This window comes from Schistocerca nitens, chromosome 8, assembly GCF_023898315.1.
Source record: "Schistocerca nitens isolate TAMUIC-IGC-003100 chromosome 8, iqSchNite1.1, whole genome shotgun sequence".
NCBI classification, from domain to species: domain Eukaryota; kingdom Metazoa; phylum Arthropoda; class Insecta; order Orthoptera; family Acrididae; genus Schistocerca; species Schistocerca nitens.
In genome coordinates, this window is record NC_064621.1 from 526,885,293 (window position 1) to 526,904,783 (window position 19,491).

The window sequence follows — 19,491 nt, forward strand, 5'->3', positions numbered from 1 at the left end:
AATGCGACACCCCCACACGTCCAGAATTGCTACAGAGTTCCTCCAGGGAACATTCTTCTAAGTTTAAACACTACCACTAGCCACCAATCTCCGCAGACATGAACATTGTTGATCAAATCTGGGATGCCTTGCTGTTCAAAAGAGATCTCCACCCGCTCGCACTCTTACGGATTTGTGGGCAGCCCTGCAGGATTCATGGTGTCAGTTCCCTCCGGCACTACTTCAGGCATCAGTCGAGTCCATGCCACGTCGTGTTGCGGCGCCTCTGCGTGCTCGCGGTGGCTCTACACGATATTAGGCAGGTGTACCAGTTTCTTTGGCTCTTCAGTGTATATCGCATGTGTTATACAGAAGCCAATCTGGAAAAATGCGAACAACAGACTGGCGAATATCCGAAAATGCATCACAGATGGATTTGAATTCGAGCGCCTCGCTCTCCCACGAATTTTTCCGCGGGCCGGGTTGAACTCAATTGCGTGCACCCTGTTGCCCTCCCGTCACCCAGACGGTACACACACCGACCCATATCATCAAGACAGCATACAGACCGACCTATAAATTCAGTGAGTGCCTCAGATCGCCCAGAGCAATACAATAGCCACTCACAGTATCGGCATAAACTTGTGGCGAGGTTTACATCGGAATGACGGGACGATCATATAACATCAGCAGTGTGGAATTCAAACGAAACGGCATTCTGAGACAGAGCTTCCTTAGGTCAGTTAGGTTTAAGTAGTTCTAAGTTCAGGGGACTGATGACCTCACATGTCAAGTCCCATAGCGCTCAGAGCCATTTGAACCATTTGAACCAAGAACTTAAAAGACAAGATTAACAAAAAATTTGGTCTCCAGTTACTAGAATCGCTTTTTGGTCGGAAGGAGATTCGGAAAAGACCATGCTTATATGGCCTTAATTAGCGTGAAGAGCTTAGAAAGTTTACAATTTATGAACATCGTAAAAATTCGATTACATATTACAAAATTCTCTGCAGGCTACACAGTCTACACGAGCAAAGCGATGGACGCTGAGCTATTGGGGTATAATCTTACGTTAAATACAATAAGACAAGTATTATTGTTATAAACTGTATATATTTCTTGAGGAAGCGTAACAGATCTAGCGCCAATTACAGGCTGGATTCATACAGTCCTTGGTAATGTTGGCGCTTAGCGACTTCCAGGAAACTAAACCTTTTCGAAATATTTTCTCGCTGGCATTCTCCACAAAATAATGAGAAACAAATTTATCGCTTACTACATTTTCGTTGCTCATACACTATTTGATCAAAAGTATCCGGACACCCCCGAAAAAAACGTTTTTCATATTAGATGTATTGTGCTACCACATACTGTCAGGTACTCCATATTAGCGACGTCAGTAGTTATTAGGCATCCTGAGAGAACAGAATGGGGTGCTTCGCGGAACTCATGGACTTCGAACGTGGTCAGGTGATTGGGTGTCACTTGTGTCATGCGTCTGTACGTGAGATTTCCACGCTCCTAAACATCCCTAAGTCCACTGTTTCCGATGTGATAGTGAAGTGAAAACGTGAAGGGACACGTGCAGCACATGAGCGTACATGCCGACCTCGTCTGTTGACAGACAGAGATCGCCGACAGTTGAAGAGGTTCGTAATGTGTAATAGGCAGACGTCTATCCAGACCATCACACAAGAATTCCAAACTGCATTAGGATCTACTGCAAGTACTATGGCAGTTAGGCGGGAGGTGGGAAAACTTGGCTTTCATGGTCGAGCGGCTGCTCATAAGCCACACATCACACCGCTAAATGCCAAACGAAGCCTCGCTTGGTGTAAGGAGCGTATACATTGGGCGATTGAACAGTGGAAAAACGTTGTGTGGAGTGACGAATCACGGTACACAATGTGGCGATCCGATGGCAGGGTCTGGGTCTGGCGAATACCCGGTGAACGTCAGCTGCCAGAGTGTGTAGTGCCAACAATAAAATTCGGAGGCGGTGGTGTTATGGTGTGTTCGTGTTTTTCATGGAGGGGATTTGCACCCCTTGCTGTTTTGCGTGGCACTATCACAGCACAGCCCTACATTGATGTTTTAAGCACCTTCTTGCTTCCCACTGTTGAAGAGCAATTCGGGGACGGCGATTGCATCTTTCAACACTGTCGAGCACCTGTTCATAATGCACTCCCTATGGCGGAGTGTTACAGGACAATAACATCCCTATAATGGACTGGCCTGCACAGAGTCCTGACCTGAATCCTATAGAACACTTTTGGATGTTTTGGATCGCCGACTTCGTGCCAGGCCTCACCGACAGACATCGATACCTCTCCTCAGTGCAGTACTCCGTGAAGAATGGGCTGACGTTCCCCAAGGGACCTTCCAGCACCTCATTGAACGTATGTCTGAGAGAGTGGTAGCTGTCATCAATAGTAAGGGTGGGTCAACACCATATTGAATTCCAGCATGACCGATGGAGGGCGCCACGAACTTGTAATTCATTTTCAGCGAGGTGTCCGGATACTTTTGATCACGTAGCGTATACTAAAACTGTTGCATCATGCATGAGATTTTATTTCTTCTTTACTACTAATGGTATTCGTAACACATTCTGCACGCTGTGACAATATATTTCAATGGATGAACCTCCAAAATTATATCATGTACGACATATGGTTCAGGAGATTTGATATCACTAACTTTCAGATAGTGAAAAAATCAGATGTTGCTTAAAACGGAGCTCAGATTAGCCAGAGTACACTCATCTGGTTTGATGCTGAGAGCATTCAGTGACTTCCAACAAACTTTAAACCTGATTTCAAACCGTTTTTAAATATTCTCTCGCTTACGAACTTAACGTCAAATGCTTAATACATTAACTCTTTTGTACATATTATTATCAAAAGTCTGAAGTTGTTTTATACTCCCGGGTTCGACTCTTTGAAGGCCCTGCATTTCCAGGTATATAACTGATATGGAAGATGGCTGAATAACGAAAAATATGAGATTTACAAGGGAGAGTTTTCTTTTATTATGTTACATTTAATTAAAAATGACACATAAAATTTTGAGAGGATATCATTACATTTAACAAAATATCAAAAATAAAGATGAATTTACACTTGTCATCTAATATTTGCATAACTGGAACTTAAATTAACATTGTGGGTAAAAGAAAATTGTTAAATAAAGTTTCAGGTATGCTTATATTAGAATACAACTGCAAATGAAATTTCATTACTCATGTGTTACTGTATGTAACGATTTCGACATAAGATTTCATTTGTCATTTTTAGTTTAATGATCTGACCGACAGGGCGAGGCAGGAATTTGTGTCTGCTGATGATGCTGTGGTATACAGGAAGATGTCGTCGACAAGTGACCGTAGATTAATACGAGTTAGACAAAATTTCTAGTTGGTATAATGAACGGCAAGTGACTCCATATGAGGAAAAATGTAATATAATGAAAAATAAGTCGGAAAAACAGTCCTGTAATGTTCGAATACATCATTAATAGTGTGATTCTTGATACAACCACGTCGACTGAATATTTCGGCGTAATGCTGCAAAGCGATATGAAATGTAAAGAGCACGTAAGGAAGGTAGTAGTGAAGGCGAATGGTCGACTTCGGTTTATAGGGGGCATTGTAAGAGAGCGTGGCTCATCGGTTATGGAGACCACTTACAGAACACTAGTGCGACTTATTCTCGAGTATTTCTAGAGTGTTTGGGGTCACGACCAGGTATGTTTAAAGGAAGATATTAAAGCAATTCGAAACCGTGCTGCTATATATGTCACTGGTAGACTCGATCATCAAACGAGTGCTACAGACACACTTCGTGAAATCAAATGGAGATCCATGCAGGGAAGGCGACGTTCTTTTCGCGGAACACTATGGAGAAAACGTAGAAACTTCATTATAAAATACATAGCTGCACGAGTATTTTTATTGAAGACATTCGATTTTGTTCCAACGTAAGATGATTTTCGTGTGTCAAAAGCAACTCAGCTATGCATTCTCACAGTTCCAAAACAAAATGTAACTTTTAGGCTGTTCCATTAATATTATTAACTCCCTGTGCACAATCTTTATGTACAGCCAACATCAAAGACCAAGTCCCGCCTGCCTCCTCAGTGTAGCCACCTTAACCTGTAGTTCATCGCTTAAATGTTGTTCGTAACCAGAACTGAGATCGTTATTTGTTCAAATGGTTCAAATGGCTCTGAGCACTATGGGACTTAACATCTGAGGTCATCAGTCCCCTAGAACTGAGAACTACTTAAACCTAACTAACCTAAGGACATCACACACATCCATGCCCGAGGTAGGATTCGAACCTGCGACCATAGCTGTCGCGCGGTTCCAAACTGAAGCGCCTAGAATCGCTCGGCCACACCGGCGTTATTTGCACTGACGCGCTTAATAAAGATCCTAACTGCAACAGTTACTTATACTCACAGCCGGGAAAGAGGACAGCACGAAACAGAGTGACTTACAAGACTTTGACACAGCTGACAACAGTGACTAACTCGCACAGTACTGTCAGCTAACTAACGTTGGCTGCAGCAAAAAACAAATGACTATCCTAGAGTGAAAATTATGCGTCTAGTGGCAAATGATAATTTTGGTGGATTTTAAAAATATTTGGATGTTTTATGGTAAAATTATTTTTAAAAATCACTTGACACATTCAGCCTACAGCAAACATAACTATTTAATTAGCTAACGTCTAGTAGCTCTGTAATTCATATCAGCTAAACACTTACACTGAAGCGCCAAAGAAACTGGTAAATGCATGCGTATTCAAATACAGAGATATATAAACAGGCAGAAGACGCTACTGCGATCGGAAACGCGTATATAAGAAAAAAAATGTTCACATGTGTGTGAAATCTTATGGGACTTAACTGCTAAGGTCATCAGTCCCTAAGCTTACACAATACTTAACCCAAATTATCCTAAGGACAAACACACACAACCATGCCCGAGGGAGGACTCGAACCTCCGCCGGGACCAGCCGCACAGTCCATGACTGCAGCGCCATAGACCGCTCGGCTAATGCCGAGCGGCCGTAAAGACAAGAAGTGTCTGGTGCAGTTGTTAGATTGGTTATTGCTGATACAATGGCAGGTTACCAAGATCTAAGATCGTTTGAACGTGGTGTCATAGCGTGCGCACGAGCGACGGGACACAGCATCTCCGAGGTGGCGATGAAGTGGGGATTTTCCCGTACGACCATTTCACGAGTGTATCGTGAATATCAGGAATCCGGTAAAACATCAAATCTCTGACATCGCTGCGGCCGGAAAAAGATCCTGCAAGAACGGGACCAACGACGACTGAAGAGAATCGTTCAACGTGACATAAGTGCAACTCTTCTGCAAATGGTTGCAGATTTCAATGCTCGACCATCAACAAGTGTCAGCGTGCGAACCATTCAACGAAACATCATCGGTATGGGCTTTCGAAGCCGAAGGCCGACTTGTGTACCCTTGATGACTGCACGACATTAAGCTTTACGCCTCGCTTGGGCCCATCTTGATGACTGGAAACATGTGGCCTGGTCGGACGAGTCTCATTTCAAATTGTTCGAGCGGATGGACGTGCACTGGTATGGAGACAATGTCATTCATCGATGGACCCTCCATGTCAGCAGGGGACTGTTCAAGCTGGTGGAGGCTCTGCAATGGTGTGGGGCGTGTGTGGGTGGAGTGATACGTGACCCCTGATATGTCTAGACACGACTCTGACAGGTGACACGTACGTAAGCATCCTGTCTGACCACCTGCATCGATTCATGACCATTGTGCATTCCCACGGACTTGGACAATTCCAGCAGGACAGCGCTACACCCCACACGTCCAGAACTACTACAGAGTGGCTCCAGGAATACTCTTCTGAGTTTAAACACTTCCGCTGCCCACCAAACTCACCAGGCATGAACATTATTGTGCATATCTCGGATGCCTTGCAACGCGCTTTTCGGGAGAGATCTCCACCCCCTCCTACTCTTAAGGATTTATGGACAGCTATGCAGTATTCATGGTGTCAATTCCAGCCTACTTCAGACATTAGTCGAGTCCATGCCACATATGTTGCGGCACTTCGGCGTGCTCGCGGGGTCCTACACGATATTAGGCAGGTGTACCAGTATGTTTGGCTCTTAAGGGTATAGTTCCGGTATTCTGTCTTAGTTCCCGTATTGTTACGTGCCCCATTTATTATACGCTCTAGTATTGATAAACCTGCAACTGTATGCATAGTGCATACCTGTAGTCGCGGTTTAATGTGGTGTTTTCTTTACGTCAGTAAATATTTTTTTAGTGCTAAACTCGGGAAAAGTAAAGGCACAGAATATCTACAAATTTCGTACTGAACGGCTACGTGATGGTAAAGTTGCAGACTGGCTAGAAAGAATTGAAGGCTGTGACATAAGCGCACTTATTAAAGTTTTTCGGAGTAGTACGTTAACGCGTTATGCCGATATATTAAGCCACCGTGACACAAAAAACACAAAATGCTGCAGTGTAAGACGAACAAAAATACCTTTCAAAACAGTGAAAGAATCTTTAGAAGTGAATCAATCTGAGGGCTCCCTTGCATTATTTGTTTCTAACCACTGTGCGATCATGTCATCTGATCACTTAAGTTATTTGTGTAAGAGTAAATTCACAGACAGTGATGTTGCCAGAAAGCTTCAGATAGAACAATGTTTAGTAGAAAACATGCACTAAGGCCCTATTCTGTGGTAAATCTGGAGCAAGATACTGATGAAAGCATGTACAGCATTCTAGTTGCTGAAGCAACAGACATAAGCGTGACCAAATATTTAGGAATGATAATAATAATAATAAATTACAGTGCTGCAAACAATGTGATAACTTCAAAGGTTTTGAAACTGGCCGACGTCGAGCATTTAATTAATGCACAGTCTATTGTAACAGTAATTAAAGACACGCTTCAAGAATTCCATTTAGCTTTCAACAACTGCAGGGTGTATGCACAGACAATACGGATGTAATATTACGTGTTAAACAATGGTTTTGTCTCAGTTTTGTAAAACAGACATTCCGCATTTGATCCTTATAAAATATGTATGCCATTCAATTCAACGTACTGCTTCTGCTGCGAATTAAGCGCCGTCACGAAATCATGACATCCTACTTAGGGAATCGCGCAACTGATTTTTGCGTTCTTCAACTCGTCAATAGTTGTTTCACGAAATTTACAAGACAATCAGGGAAGCAGCAGAACCCCTCAAATTTCCACGTGTATGTGATACGCAGTTGCTGTCCATAGGGTCTTTCGTAAATAGAATTACAGACCAGTGGTTGAGCTTAGGACACTCTTTGAAATAATGCTAATAAAAAACAAGTGTTACATTGCAGAAATGCTTCATGCAATGTTTTCTGATGAATGCACTTTGGCGTATTCAGTATTTCTGAAACCCATTCTTTCGAATTTGCAAATGGTTAATAAATGTTTTGAATCCTACACGGAGATCCGCGCAAGCTGTTGAACGACATCGTTGTGGTAATAGCCATTAATTGAAGTTGTTGTCGTCCCTACATATCCTGTGCAAAAAATTTAAATTTAGAAGCAAAAGCACTTAGATCCTAAACAATATCTAGGCTATGAAACCAAAAGAAAGGCTGATAAACATACACACTTACACCTAGAACACGCCTAACGTCAGAGATGCATCTAGTTTGTCTGCCAATTAATAATTCAATTGTTGCCATGATTTCCAGACAGCAACAAAATTCTGAGGAGAATTTCACTTCTTTTAGCGTGGAAAGCTCTTCTAGACGTTGAGGAACCATTGAATCCTCTACTTATATCGCATAATAATGACCCTAGCAGAATACACAAAAATTGATTTTCAGTGGCAAAATTTAACTGTTGTCAAATAATCCGAAACCACAGACACTGTTAATTTCTGTTGTGAAGTGCCTGAATATAGGGATACAAGTGACATCACTCCATTTCCCTAACTGGCAACGTTTGCATTGTCGCGACTAGTGTTAGCATAGTTGAATACGGAATCGGGAAGACATTTTAGCCAGATGAACATTATTAAAACTAAAGCGAGAAATAGGATGAGATCCGAAATGAAGAATTCATTTTTGTCGATCTGAGCAGGAATGAGAAGGAAGAATCAATGTTTACTAGAGTTGCGCTCTATGATTGGGTTGTTTTGGTACAGTACTTAAATGACAGTAAATAGTAAGATTACCGGTAGTACTAGTAGCACTGGCAAGGAAAGAAACACAAATGAATGTACGAGAGAGAAACTGGGAACTGACGACTTGTCTTTGTTTTTTGAAACAAAATTGTAAGTTCGAAGAAGTATTGGAGCGATGTTTGACATATTTTTGTTTTTCATTTTAGCTTTTTTTGAGGAAATTGCGTTTTATAGCACTACGTGATAAATCTGTATTGTTTGCTTTATTTTACTACAAAATCCATCTGTTTCACGTTACAAAGCAACAATTTTCGAAGAAAATATGAACTAAGCATTAACAATTGTAGCCTTGCTGTCAATACTGTTTATTCTTAAGTAACGGGCAGGAGGATAGCTATGAGGAACAAAAATGATCGTAGGTTATCCGACCCTTTATATAGCCTGAATCAGTTTCTAGACGGTTCATCGCTTCCGATTTTTAGGGGGGAGCTAGTGAGATCGCTTTGAGGTAACGCCTAATGGTATGCAACCCATCTAACAAACAAGTAACACGGGTACGACCTTAGCTGACAAAAGCTACTAGCAAAATTACTGTCGTCTACACTTCGCAATTACAATCTACAGTATGCTACTTTGTCGATTCTGCCGGCCGTTGTGGTCGAGCGGTTCTAGGCGCTTCAGTCTAGAACCGCGCTGCTGCTACGGTCGCAGGTTCGAAACCTGCTTTGGGCATGGATGTGTGTGATGTCCTTAGGTTAGGTTTAAGTGGTTCTAAGCCTAGAGGACTGATGACCTCAGATGTTAAGTCCCATAGTGCTCAGAGCCATTTGAACCATTTGAAGTTTGTCGACTCTAATGTTGCCACAATTACGAACTGACAGCAGAAGTGCTGAAGCAGACTGCAGCAATTACAGGAAATAAGCAGCTGGATGTACTTCATCCGATACTACCTTCGGCTCTGATGTTTAACCTTACGTCGAAGAAGACGTTGATGATCTCGAGCTGTTCATTTTCTCGTAACACTACGTCAGCTTTAAACACAAAGGGTAAAGTGAACTGTCTCATTTCTTGGTTGCTCAACATACCATACACTTAAAGAAAACAAAAATCAAATAGTTTTTTAAACATGCGAAAAAATGAAGTGATTTGTGGTGGTTTTGAATATGCTTTTAGTGGGCAATACAAGTTCACTGTTGGCATCACGCCTTCCTACTAGAGTTGTCAGGTTCAAAAATAGAAAACCCAAACTTGGCGTTACATTCAACCAGAAATTTTGCCTTAAAAGCCGGAATACCTGTTTTAAACAGAAATAGTTAGTTGGCTATTTTCAGTCGTTTATTAATAATCAATTAGTCAGTTTTTTACTAGATTAACCTTAAACGTGTTTACAGGAGGACGTTCATGAAATTGACTGAAAATGCCGATTTTCAATTTATTTTTTATTTATTATCAGAACTCATGAACAATAAGTTCCCAAAGTTTCAATAACGAAATTGCATGCAAAGTTCGTTAAAAATAATTAAATGTGTCATGCAGCATTCTTGCCACGCCCACTTATTGAAACAACACTTCAATACTAGCTCGGTGAACAACCATTCCCTGGATTACTTTCATCAAATTTGCGTGGGATGCATCTAAAGGGTGGTGAAGCATGTTCTTTGGTTTTATTGACCGTCTATGACTCTGTACCGTATCTTAGAAACAATAACAAACCAGTTGATTTGTTTATGAAGAAGCAGTTCTTGTTTTGCCTAGCGCTACTGACGGAAATGACAAGGCTATCAGACAGACCTATCCAGTGGAAGTAACTTGAAAAGTGCAGTATGGGCTACATACTTCCACATGGTGTCAACAAATGAACATCCCATTGATCATCTGTGTCTCAACAGCTGGTGTAAACACCTACAGGCTCAGAGGGATAACAAGCCCCACATTCACAAGGAGAGGCTTCCATATAGTATCCTGGATGTTGTCAAGGCCACGTACAGGTCTCTCGCCAATCCTGAAGTTCTAAACAAGTGTGTTCATGGCAAAACCCAGAATCCAGATGAGTCTATAAATCCACTCATATGCTAACTATGCCCTAAAACCATATTTACACCTGCTACAGTTGTCAAAATTGGCGCTTATGATGCACTTCTTGTATTGAATGATGGGAACGTAGGGAGTAAGAAGGTATTAGTGAGAATGAGTTTTAAGACAGGAAATTTCACTCAAGACATCTTGAGGAAAATAGGTTTACACCGACTCTCTGCAGCTGAAAAGTCAGTTGAAGACCTGGCAGAGGAAAGAAGGCCGAAAGAAGCCTTGTGAGGAAATAGGACTCCGAGTACGAATATGAGGGCTTCTGAGGAGGTGACGTGAGAAAAAACGTTAGGTTGCGCTTTAAACTCCATTTCCTAAAAATTATCGTTTTTGAAGTTGCTATACCTTTTTCTCAGAATGTGTGACGGTTTAAACTATGGAATTCTGAATTCTGTACACTTATTTCCATAAACCCAGTAAATGTTGTCTCGAGAGTAAATTTTGGAATTGTGAGCGTCAGCTGAGATACTGGGCAAAGTGCTTGGAATTTTGCAGAATTTTATATTATACTTACAGAATTATAATGAAAAATTATTAAAATTCTCGTATTCGATACATTGAAAGAAACCTCATGAGAGAAGTTTACTATATGCAAACAGATTAATCAGAGAAAATTTTGAAGAAAAATCTTGAATAGTTTCTGAAAAAGTTTTTAAATTCCATAAAAGAGTTAAATATGCATAATCCAAGGAACTTAATAGTAAATGTGTTATTTTCACGTAAAGCAAGGTGCAAAATTTCATTGCTGTACCTTCAAATTTGTGGCTTTGTTGCATCTTTTAAATAGTGCCCCCTCAACTAAGGAAAAAATCAATAAAAAGCAACGCGCGATCGATGTGGGAGAGGGTTGTCAACAGCTGATGAGCACATTGTACTGTGCCTCGCTTGCTTTGTGCGTAGCGTGATTATGAAGTGTGTGTTATAGAAGAAAATTCTAGCTCACAGACATAATACCAGCAGAGTGTAAATGAAAACTGTTTACAACGTACTACAGTGACGTAGGTGAAGTCGACGAGCACGAATTGATGTGGGACACTTGAGCGGTCTATCAAACGGGAGAACGGCCTCAAATTGGGCTACAAAAGCTACATAAGCCACAACGCATGAGCGCTGTGCGGGATTTTCGTTGAAGTCGATCTCGAACATTAAAAACCCCTTGTTCGTGCACTTACAAAATGTAAAATGAACGTTTCTGTAAATTTTACCTAAGAATATCGTGAATTTCAACAGCATAAAATTAACAATTAAATCGTCTTGTTTGACTGACCTTCTTACTACGAAACTACTGTGTCAGCCCCGGATCTACGATATTTCCGAACCGGAGAGAAAACTTGATAGTGGCGCCCCCTTCCGTCCCCCCCCCCCCTTTCATCATCCAGCGTTTGAGACAGGACGTCAAAAATTTTTAAAAAGTCGATTTTTTAAAACTGTGTCATTTGGTAGTGCATATCTTTCTGAAGAGCTTGATATATAAAACATATATGTTCGAGGAAATACAAGACATATTATTTGGTCTTAAGTGTGCCAAAGTGCAGTGACAGACTTCTTCACACAGCATTCTCCTATCGCACGTCGCTGTATTTCGCTCTGTGGAATTCAAACTTGTATATTTTGTAATGGAAGCCATCAAATCTATATTCAGGTCAATGAAAATTAAAATGTCCTTTCTGATACCTCTTCTGCTCCCAGTTGGCCGGTTTGACATCCTACCCCCTTAAAAACACACAATTAATACTGGGTGGAATTATTTGTGACCGAGAGAATAAGAGTTCTTCACAAAATTTGCACTCTTTATTGCCTATTAGCTAGTAACTTTCTCTTCTGTGTGACATACAATTAAATACAGAAAACATAAAACGAGTAAAGACAAGAGACAAGCAAAACAGTTCACATTTCTTCAGTCCTTAGGTCCCAGCATTTTTTTTCTCTCTAATCATGCTACAGCCTTACACGGCGTGCTTTCCTTTTCTGCGAAAGAATCTATTACGTCATCCAAGTTCGTCAAACGCTGCTACGTGAAAAGCCAAATTGTCGTTGTCTAGTACTGAAAGAAGCTGTTAATACGAATAGTACCCAAGACTGGTATGGTTTCTCGATTTGATTACGTCTATTTTGTCACTCTCTGCTTGATAAAACGAAATAGGCCTTTCTAATATTGCAGCATTTGTAACAAAAATTGTCATTTTTATCTACCTCATTAACATAAATAACACGAGAGAACATAATTCATGCACTACCAATATCAAATGCTTATTAGGCCAACTACAAGGAAAAAGTTTCATGTTAGGTAATAGTTTCACATTTCATAGATAAAACATCTACATCTACATCTACGTGATTACTCTGCTATTCACAATAAAGTGCCTGGCAGAGGGTTCAGTGAACCATTCCTTCAAGCTGTGTCTCTACCGTTCCACTCCCTAACGGCGCGCGTGAAAAACGAGCACCTAAATGTTTCTGTTCGAGCCCTGATTTCTCTTATTTTATCGTGACGATCATTTCTCCCTATATAGGTGGATGCCAACAGCATGCTTTCGCAATCGGAGGAGAAAACTGGTGATTGAAATTTCATGAGAAGATACAGTCGCAATGAAAAACGCCTTTGTTTTAATGATCGCCACTCCAATTCACGTATCATGTCTGTGGCACTATCTCCCCTATTTCGCGATAATATAAAACGAGCCTCTCTTCTTTGAACTTTTTCAATATCTTCCATCAGTCCCATCTGATACGGATCCCACACCGCACAGCAATACTCCAGAATACGGCGGACACGTGTAGTGTAAGCAGTCCCTTTAGTAGATCTGTTGCACATTCTAACTGTTCTGCCAACGAATCGCAGTCTTTGGTTTGCTCTACCCACAACATTATCTATGTGGTCGTTCCAATTTAGTTTATTTATAATTGTAATCCCTAAGTATTTAGTTGAATTTACAGCCTTCAGATTTGTGTGACGTATCGCGTAATCGAAATTTAGCTGATTTCTTTTAGTACTCACGTGAATAACTTAACATTTTTCTTTATTCAGGGTCAATTTCCACTTTTCGCACCTCACGGATATATTATCTAAAACATTCTGCAAGTTCATTTTGGTCATCTGATGACTTTACAAGACGGTAAATGAGAGCATCATCTGCAAACAATCTAAGAGGGCTACTCAGATTGTCTCCTTTGTCGTTAATATAGATCAGGAACAATAGAGAGCCTATAACACTTCCTTGGGGAACGCCGTATATTACTTCTGTTTTACTGGATGACTTTCCGTCTATTACTACGAACTGTGACCTTTCTGACAGAAAATCTCGAATCCAGTCGTACAACTGAGGCGATATTTCATAGGCACACAGTTTGGTTAGAAGACGCTTGTGAGGAACGGTTTCGAAAGCCTTCTGAAAATCTAAAAATATGGAGTCAATTTGACATCCCCTGTCGATAGCACTCATTACTTCGTGAGTATAAGGATCTAGTTGTGTTCCGCAAGAACGATATTTTCTGAATCCGTGCTGAGTATGAGTCAGTAAATCGTTTTCTTCGAGGTACTTCATAATGTTCGAATACAGTATAAGTTCCAAAACCCTACTGCAAATCGACGTTAGAGATATGGGCCTGTAATTCAGCGGATTACTCCTATTTCCCTTTTTGGGTATTGGTGTGACTTGAGCAACTTTCCAGTCTTTAGCTACGGAACTTTCTGTGAGTGAGCAACTTCCAGTGATATATGTTTGCTACAAATGTTCCAGTACTTAACATCCAAACATATATCTTATTAAAATATTTCTAAGATTATAGAGTTTGTGTTATATCTTCCAGGTAGAAATGCAGCAGTCAGGCTTGTCTTTCTTTGATGAATAAGATGTAGAAAACCGACAAAAGTAAAATGAATGTAGAAGTATCGAATACGACACTAATGGTGAAACTTAATTTGAAATACAGTTGTTCTGAATTCTATCACTTCTTAAACTTAAATGGAAACAAACATTTGCTGAATCAAATGCATTCGTCACAGCACAGAAGTATGGTGGTACAAACAACTAAGTGTTAAAAACATTGTAAAGACACCTAAGCAAGTGTTGTCCACTTCTGGAAGTGTTGTCCCGTTTACTAACTTTCAGGATCCAAGTGTATTATAGTTATACAATAACTATGAATGTGCCTATGTTTTAGATTACATTTGTTATATTATCATTTGGTGCCTACTGTTCATTTCGTTGTAAGCTTTAACTATGTATAACAGTTACGGAGCATTGTTGCACCCCGAGCAGTGAGCAGTCATAAAACTGGTCCCAACTTCGATCGCTAGAAATATAGTCACCTTTGTTTGGATCGTATTGTAAACGTAATTGGCCTTTGCAAAACGCTTATAAAAGTGTTTTTTTTCTTTCATCGCCTGCACGGGGAAGTTTAAATTAACTTTCTGTTGCTTTTGTAGGCTATTTTGAGGTTGTTTCTCGGCGTGACAGACCGCACGTGTACAATATCAAACTGTCCGTCTCTAGTTCAGCTACACCATTGTGGTACGTTGTAACCAGTTATCGTTTACATCCCGTACACCCTTGTGGTATATCTCCTTATTCCTCCTCATACTTTTTCACCCCGCTCACATCATTATCTTGGTACAGACCTTCACAGTACGTTCTCTGCTTCATCGCTAAAACGTTTAACAAATTGTTCCTCACATACGTAAACGATCTACCGTCTAATATACAACAGGCAGAATTAGTTCTTTTAGCATATGACACAAGTATTGTAATCAATCCAAGCATATGTGCAGAAACAAATAGTAAACAATGCTCTTAAAAGTATCATTGACTCGTTTTCTGCGAATGGGCTCAACCAAAATTTTAAAAAGGCACAACATATTCAGTTATGCACATCTAGGGATACTACACTAATACGAATTGTAACACATGGTGAGGAACAATAAGTACAGTGAAAACTTCAAAATTATTAAGTGTTAATATTGATGAGAATTTAAACCGGGAAAACCTTATTTTGGAACTCATTAAACAACTTAATTCAGCCACTGCTACATTTACAATCATCGTAAATCTTGGGAAGATTTACCGAACTATCAGTAAGTTGACATATTTTGCATATTTTCATTTAGTAATGTCATATGGAATAATGTTCTGGGGTAACTCATCTTTAAGAAAGAAAGTCTTCATTGCGCAAGAACGTGCTGTAAAAACAATACGTGGCGTTCATCCACGATCATCTTGTAGACATCTATTAAAAGAGTTTGGCAGTCTGACTACTGCTTCACAGTATATTTATTCCCTCACGAAATTTTTTGTAAATAATCCATTGCAGTTCAAAAGGAACAACGATGTAAACAATTACAATACTAGACGGAGAAAATGACATCCATTACTTCACATTAAGGTTGTATTTAGCACAAAGTGGGATACACAATGCTGCCACAAGACATTTTGATAATCTATCCAGGGTATGAAGTGTCTGACAGATAGTAAAGTAAAATTTGAAAACAAACCAAAAACGTTTGTCCGTGGCAATCATTTCTGTTCTGTAGAAGAATTCCTATTACTGTAATGTGTAAAAGGAGGTGGGCAGGAATTACTAACTCTCATATGGAGATATTAAAATAAAAGAACTACTACTTGATAAACCTACCATAGATCCGATTTCTACCCAATCAACAATAGGCAGGTGATGGGCCAACTTGAAGTTGATGCACTATATTAGCAGGAGCAGCAGTCTGAATGACTGACCGATCGGCTTTGTAACGTAGCCTTTGTATATTGATACTGCGAATACTGAAAACAAGGAGAAACTACAGCTACCATATTTTTACGTGAAGGCTATGCAGCTCTACTATATGGTGAAATGATGATGGATTCCTCTTCGTTTTTTTCTCCCTCCCCAGCGCTTGCGAACCCTCTGTGCGTGCGTCATTGGCAGGTGGCTGTTTCGCCACCCCCTCGGTAATGCGCTGCCGGTAAGCGTATGTCCACACTCACAACGCATACTGGACTAGTCCGCAACGTTTTCAACGTTTTTCTCTGCGAGTATCGAACACCAGCGCCGCTACAGTACTCTTCAAATCATGTGATGAAATGTGTCATTACAAACCACAAAATCTTTTTTCAGTTTCAAGACTACACAGTGTTTCTGGAAGATAATTCGCCCCAATCCATATCTGATTTAAAACATTCGTAACATTGGTTATGTAAATGTTTATGGTTGCCTACATATTATACTGAGTGGTTATAATTAAAGTGTAGCTGTTCAGTGTGGGCTGTGATCGATTTGCTGCTAAACCGATTTACGCTGGAAAAAAATTAGTTCCAATTTTGGCCACCAGGTGCAAATATGGCTTTGAGAATGCAAGAAAGAGGCATCGAAATGCTTTCATATGTAACCTATTAGAGACAGGACGTGGGCAGAAAAGATCAAAGTAATGAGAAATGTATAGTGATAATTTTATTATTAACCACTACTTACACAGTTTCTTCAGTACGAGCTGAGACGCACCTGGTGGACATAAGGGGAAATAATTTTTTTCAGCTGAAATCAGTTCCGCATTAACTCATCAGCATGGCTACCGAGTTTCGATGTCATACGATAATTACAGCCCACACAGGACCTCCGTGAGTAAGTGCACTTTAATTAACAAAATGAAACTTTCTCGGACAAGACTTCCAAATGAAAATAACAGTGAAATCTTTCAGCAAACTAAGTAAACAAAGAAGTGAGTATCATTGGAGTAAAGCTAAGTAAAGCAAAACATTGCCTCAGGAACGTCGATTCGTGGGGTCCAGCTAGTCAGACAATATTGCTGTTTTCCAGTTACCTCGATAACGGTTTTCCATTTGTGAAAGGTCTTGCTGAAACGGTGCTCCATGTTCGTCACTAATGGCTCCAAGATTATCCTGGAAGATGCCTTAATGATCAGCTACTGAACGCCACATTCTCAGGATGCACTGTAATTGGCAATTCTTCACTGTGACATGCAGCCCATGTATAAGATGGTAAATTGCATAGTTTTGTTTGTTTTGGAGGCGATCTATCTATTTCTGTCAGACAAAAATAACAATCAAATGTGTTGTACGGTGGCTCCCAGAAAATCATGGGAACATAACAAGAACGTATACTTAGTCATTTAAACCAACCTGTCAGGAGTGTAGCACATGAACATCTTATGTGGGTGACCAGATTCTCGCCCTGATCGCCAATCTCACAACCGATATAAAGTTTGTAGCATTCCTTTACGACAGCGTTAAGTTTTCGTTTTGACTGTTCAGACGTAACTCTCCACAGATATAACAAAAACAATTTGTTTTGTTTACACAGGAACGAGCATTTCTTCTTATGAACTAACACAAAACACATACCACAAACTTTTACCAGCTTAGAAGAACAAACAGGCACTTCCAACAACTGTCAGCATTCTCAGTTCCGAGATGCAAGTGACAACAAACACAACGCGGTTCTCCGTGTTCAATCACGGCTCATCGACAGTGCTGCCAAACCACATACACTTCCTGGAGACAGATTTCTGAACTGAGGATCGAGCGTGGTGATACTTCCTTGTACGTATTTCGATTATTTTCCAACAATTAATTATGCAGAAAATTTGCATTAGGCTACAGGAGAGTAACCAATACGCAGCGTTTTCAAGGATTTCGATAGACGCAGGGTAGACTTTCATAAAAAAAAAATTAACTCGAAAGAATAAAGCTTATTTCGTTTTCGAATTCAGCACCGACGAAAAAGAACACCATTCACATTCTTTCTAACAAATGTGTTGTTGACCAAACCACCGATGAGTGATGAACCCGATAGAGACGACGCCTTCAGGCAAGCGTGTGGTCGCCAAGGTGCCGACGATTGCGCAAAAGTTGCACCGTGTGCGGCGTTGCAGCAAGAAAAGTTGAACACCCGCGGCTGCCGCAGCGGGCTGGTTTGCGGACCTCCGTCCGCGGCGAGTACCTGCGAGCGCCAGCGCCGATCGCCGCCTCCAGAAGCGCGGCATCGCCGCCTCCGCCTGCGCCGCCCCCGCCGCCGCTTCCGCTACGTCCGCGCCTGCCTCCAGCTCGGCCGATGTTCCGCGCAGCACTGGCTTCGGCCGCTCGCGGCGCGCCGCACAGCACCTCGCCAGCCCGCCGGCTCGTGACCTTGGCGGCAAACCAGCACAGGCACGCCTCGTGGCGTGCGTATCCCTCCGCGACAAAACTGGTGAGAAATGACGCCTCCTGGTCACTGCAGGGCACGCGAGTATAGCCGTGCTGAGGTGACCACGCGCCTCTGGCAGAACTTCCAAAGCTTCGGCACCATCCCACCCCTTCCTCCCCTCCACCCAACCCCCCACCCCACAGTAAAACTACCTACCTTCCTGCGTGGCGCAAATCCGTGGTTAACGGCCCCTTCGTCAGAGATACATTTAAGTAAAAAGCGTTTTATTTTTTGTCTCTGTGAAACCTCACCTACATTTTCTTCTTGTAAAACTCTAAAGGTATGAGCGCACAAGAGACTTCTGAATAATCGAAAATTCGATTTTTTACAAAATTATTAAATTATATAGTATTTTCTGATTGCACTGATGTAGAGGGTGCTCTAAAATCCCCTTACAAATTTCTACGACTTGTAGACGGGACTGAGTAGATAATACCGGGTGATCAAACACTCAGCATAAATTTGAAAACTAAATAAATCACGGAATAATGTAGATAGAGAGGTACAAATTGGCACACATGCTTCGAATGACATGGGGTTTTATTAGAACCAAAATAATACAAAAGTTCTAAAAATGTCCGACAGATGGCGCTTCATCTGATCAGAATAGCAATAATTAGCATAACAAAGTACGACAAAGCAAAGGTGATGTTCTTTACAAGAAATGCTCAATATGTTCACCATCATTCCCCAACAATAGATGTAGTCGAGGAATAATGTTGTGAACAGCACTGTAAAGCATCTCCGGAGTTATGGTGAGGCATTGGCGTCGGATGTTGTCTTTCAGCATCGCTAGAGATGTCGGTCGATCACGATACACTTGCGACTTCGGGTAACCCCAAAGCCAATAATCGCACGGACTGAGGTCTGGGGACCTGGGAGGCCAAGCATGACGAAAGTGGCATCTGAGCACACGATCATCACCAAATGACGCGCGCAAGAGATCTGTCGGACATTTTGTGAAATTTGTTTTTTCTTTGGTTCTAATAAAACCCCATGTCATTCCAAGCATGTGTGTCAGTTTTTACCTCTCTATCTACATTAT

The 19,491-nt window shown here is 41.0% G+C and overlaps 1 protein-coding gene across 1 annotated transcript in view; it reads right to left on the bottom strand.

Annotated features, from left to right (window-relative positions):
• The window catches only part of LOC126199653 (beta-1,3-galactosyltransferase 1-like), a 280,525-nt gene extending 261,977 nt beyond the window's left edge, over positions 1-18,548 (bottom strand). Inside the window, exons 1-2 of the mRNA XM_049936581.1 lie at positions 18,517-18,548; positions 18,204-18,388 (exon numbers count right to left, since the gene is read on the bottom strand). Coding sequence (XP_049792538.1) covers positions 18,204-18,388; positions 18,517-18,548 — 217 coding nt within the window. The remainder of the gene's footprint in view (positions 1-18,203; positions 18,389-18,516) is intronic.
• Between the last annotated feature and the right edge of the window lie 943 nt (positions 18,549-19,491).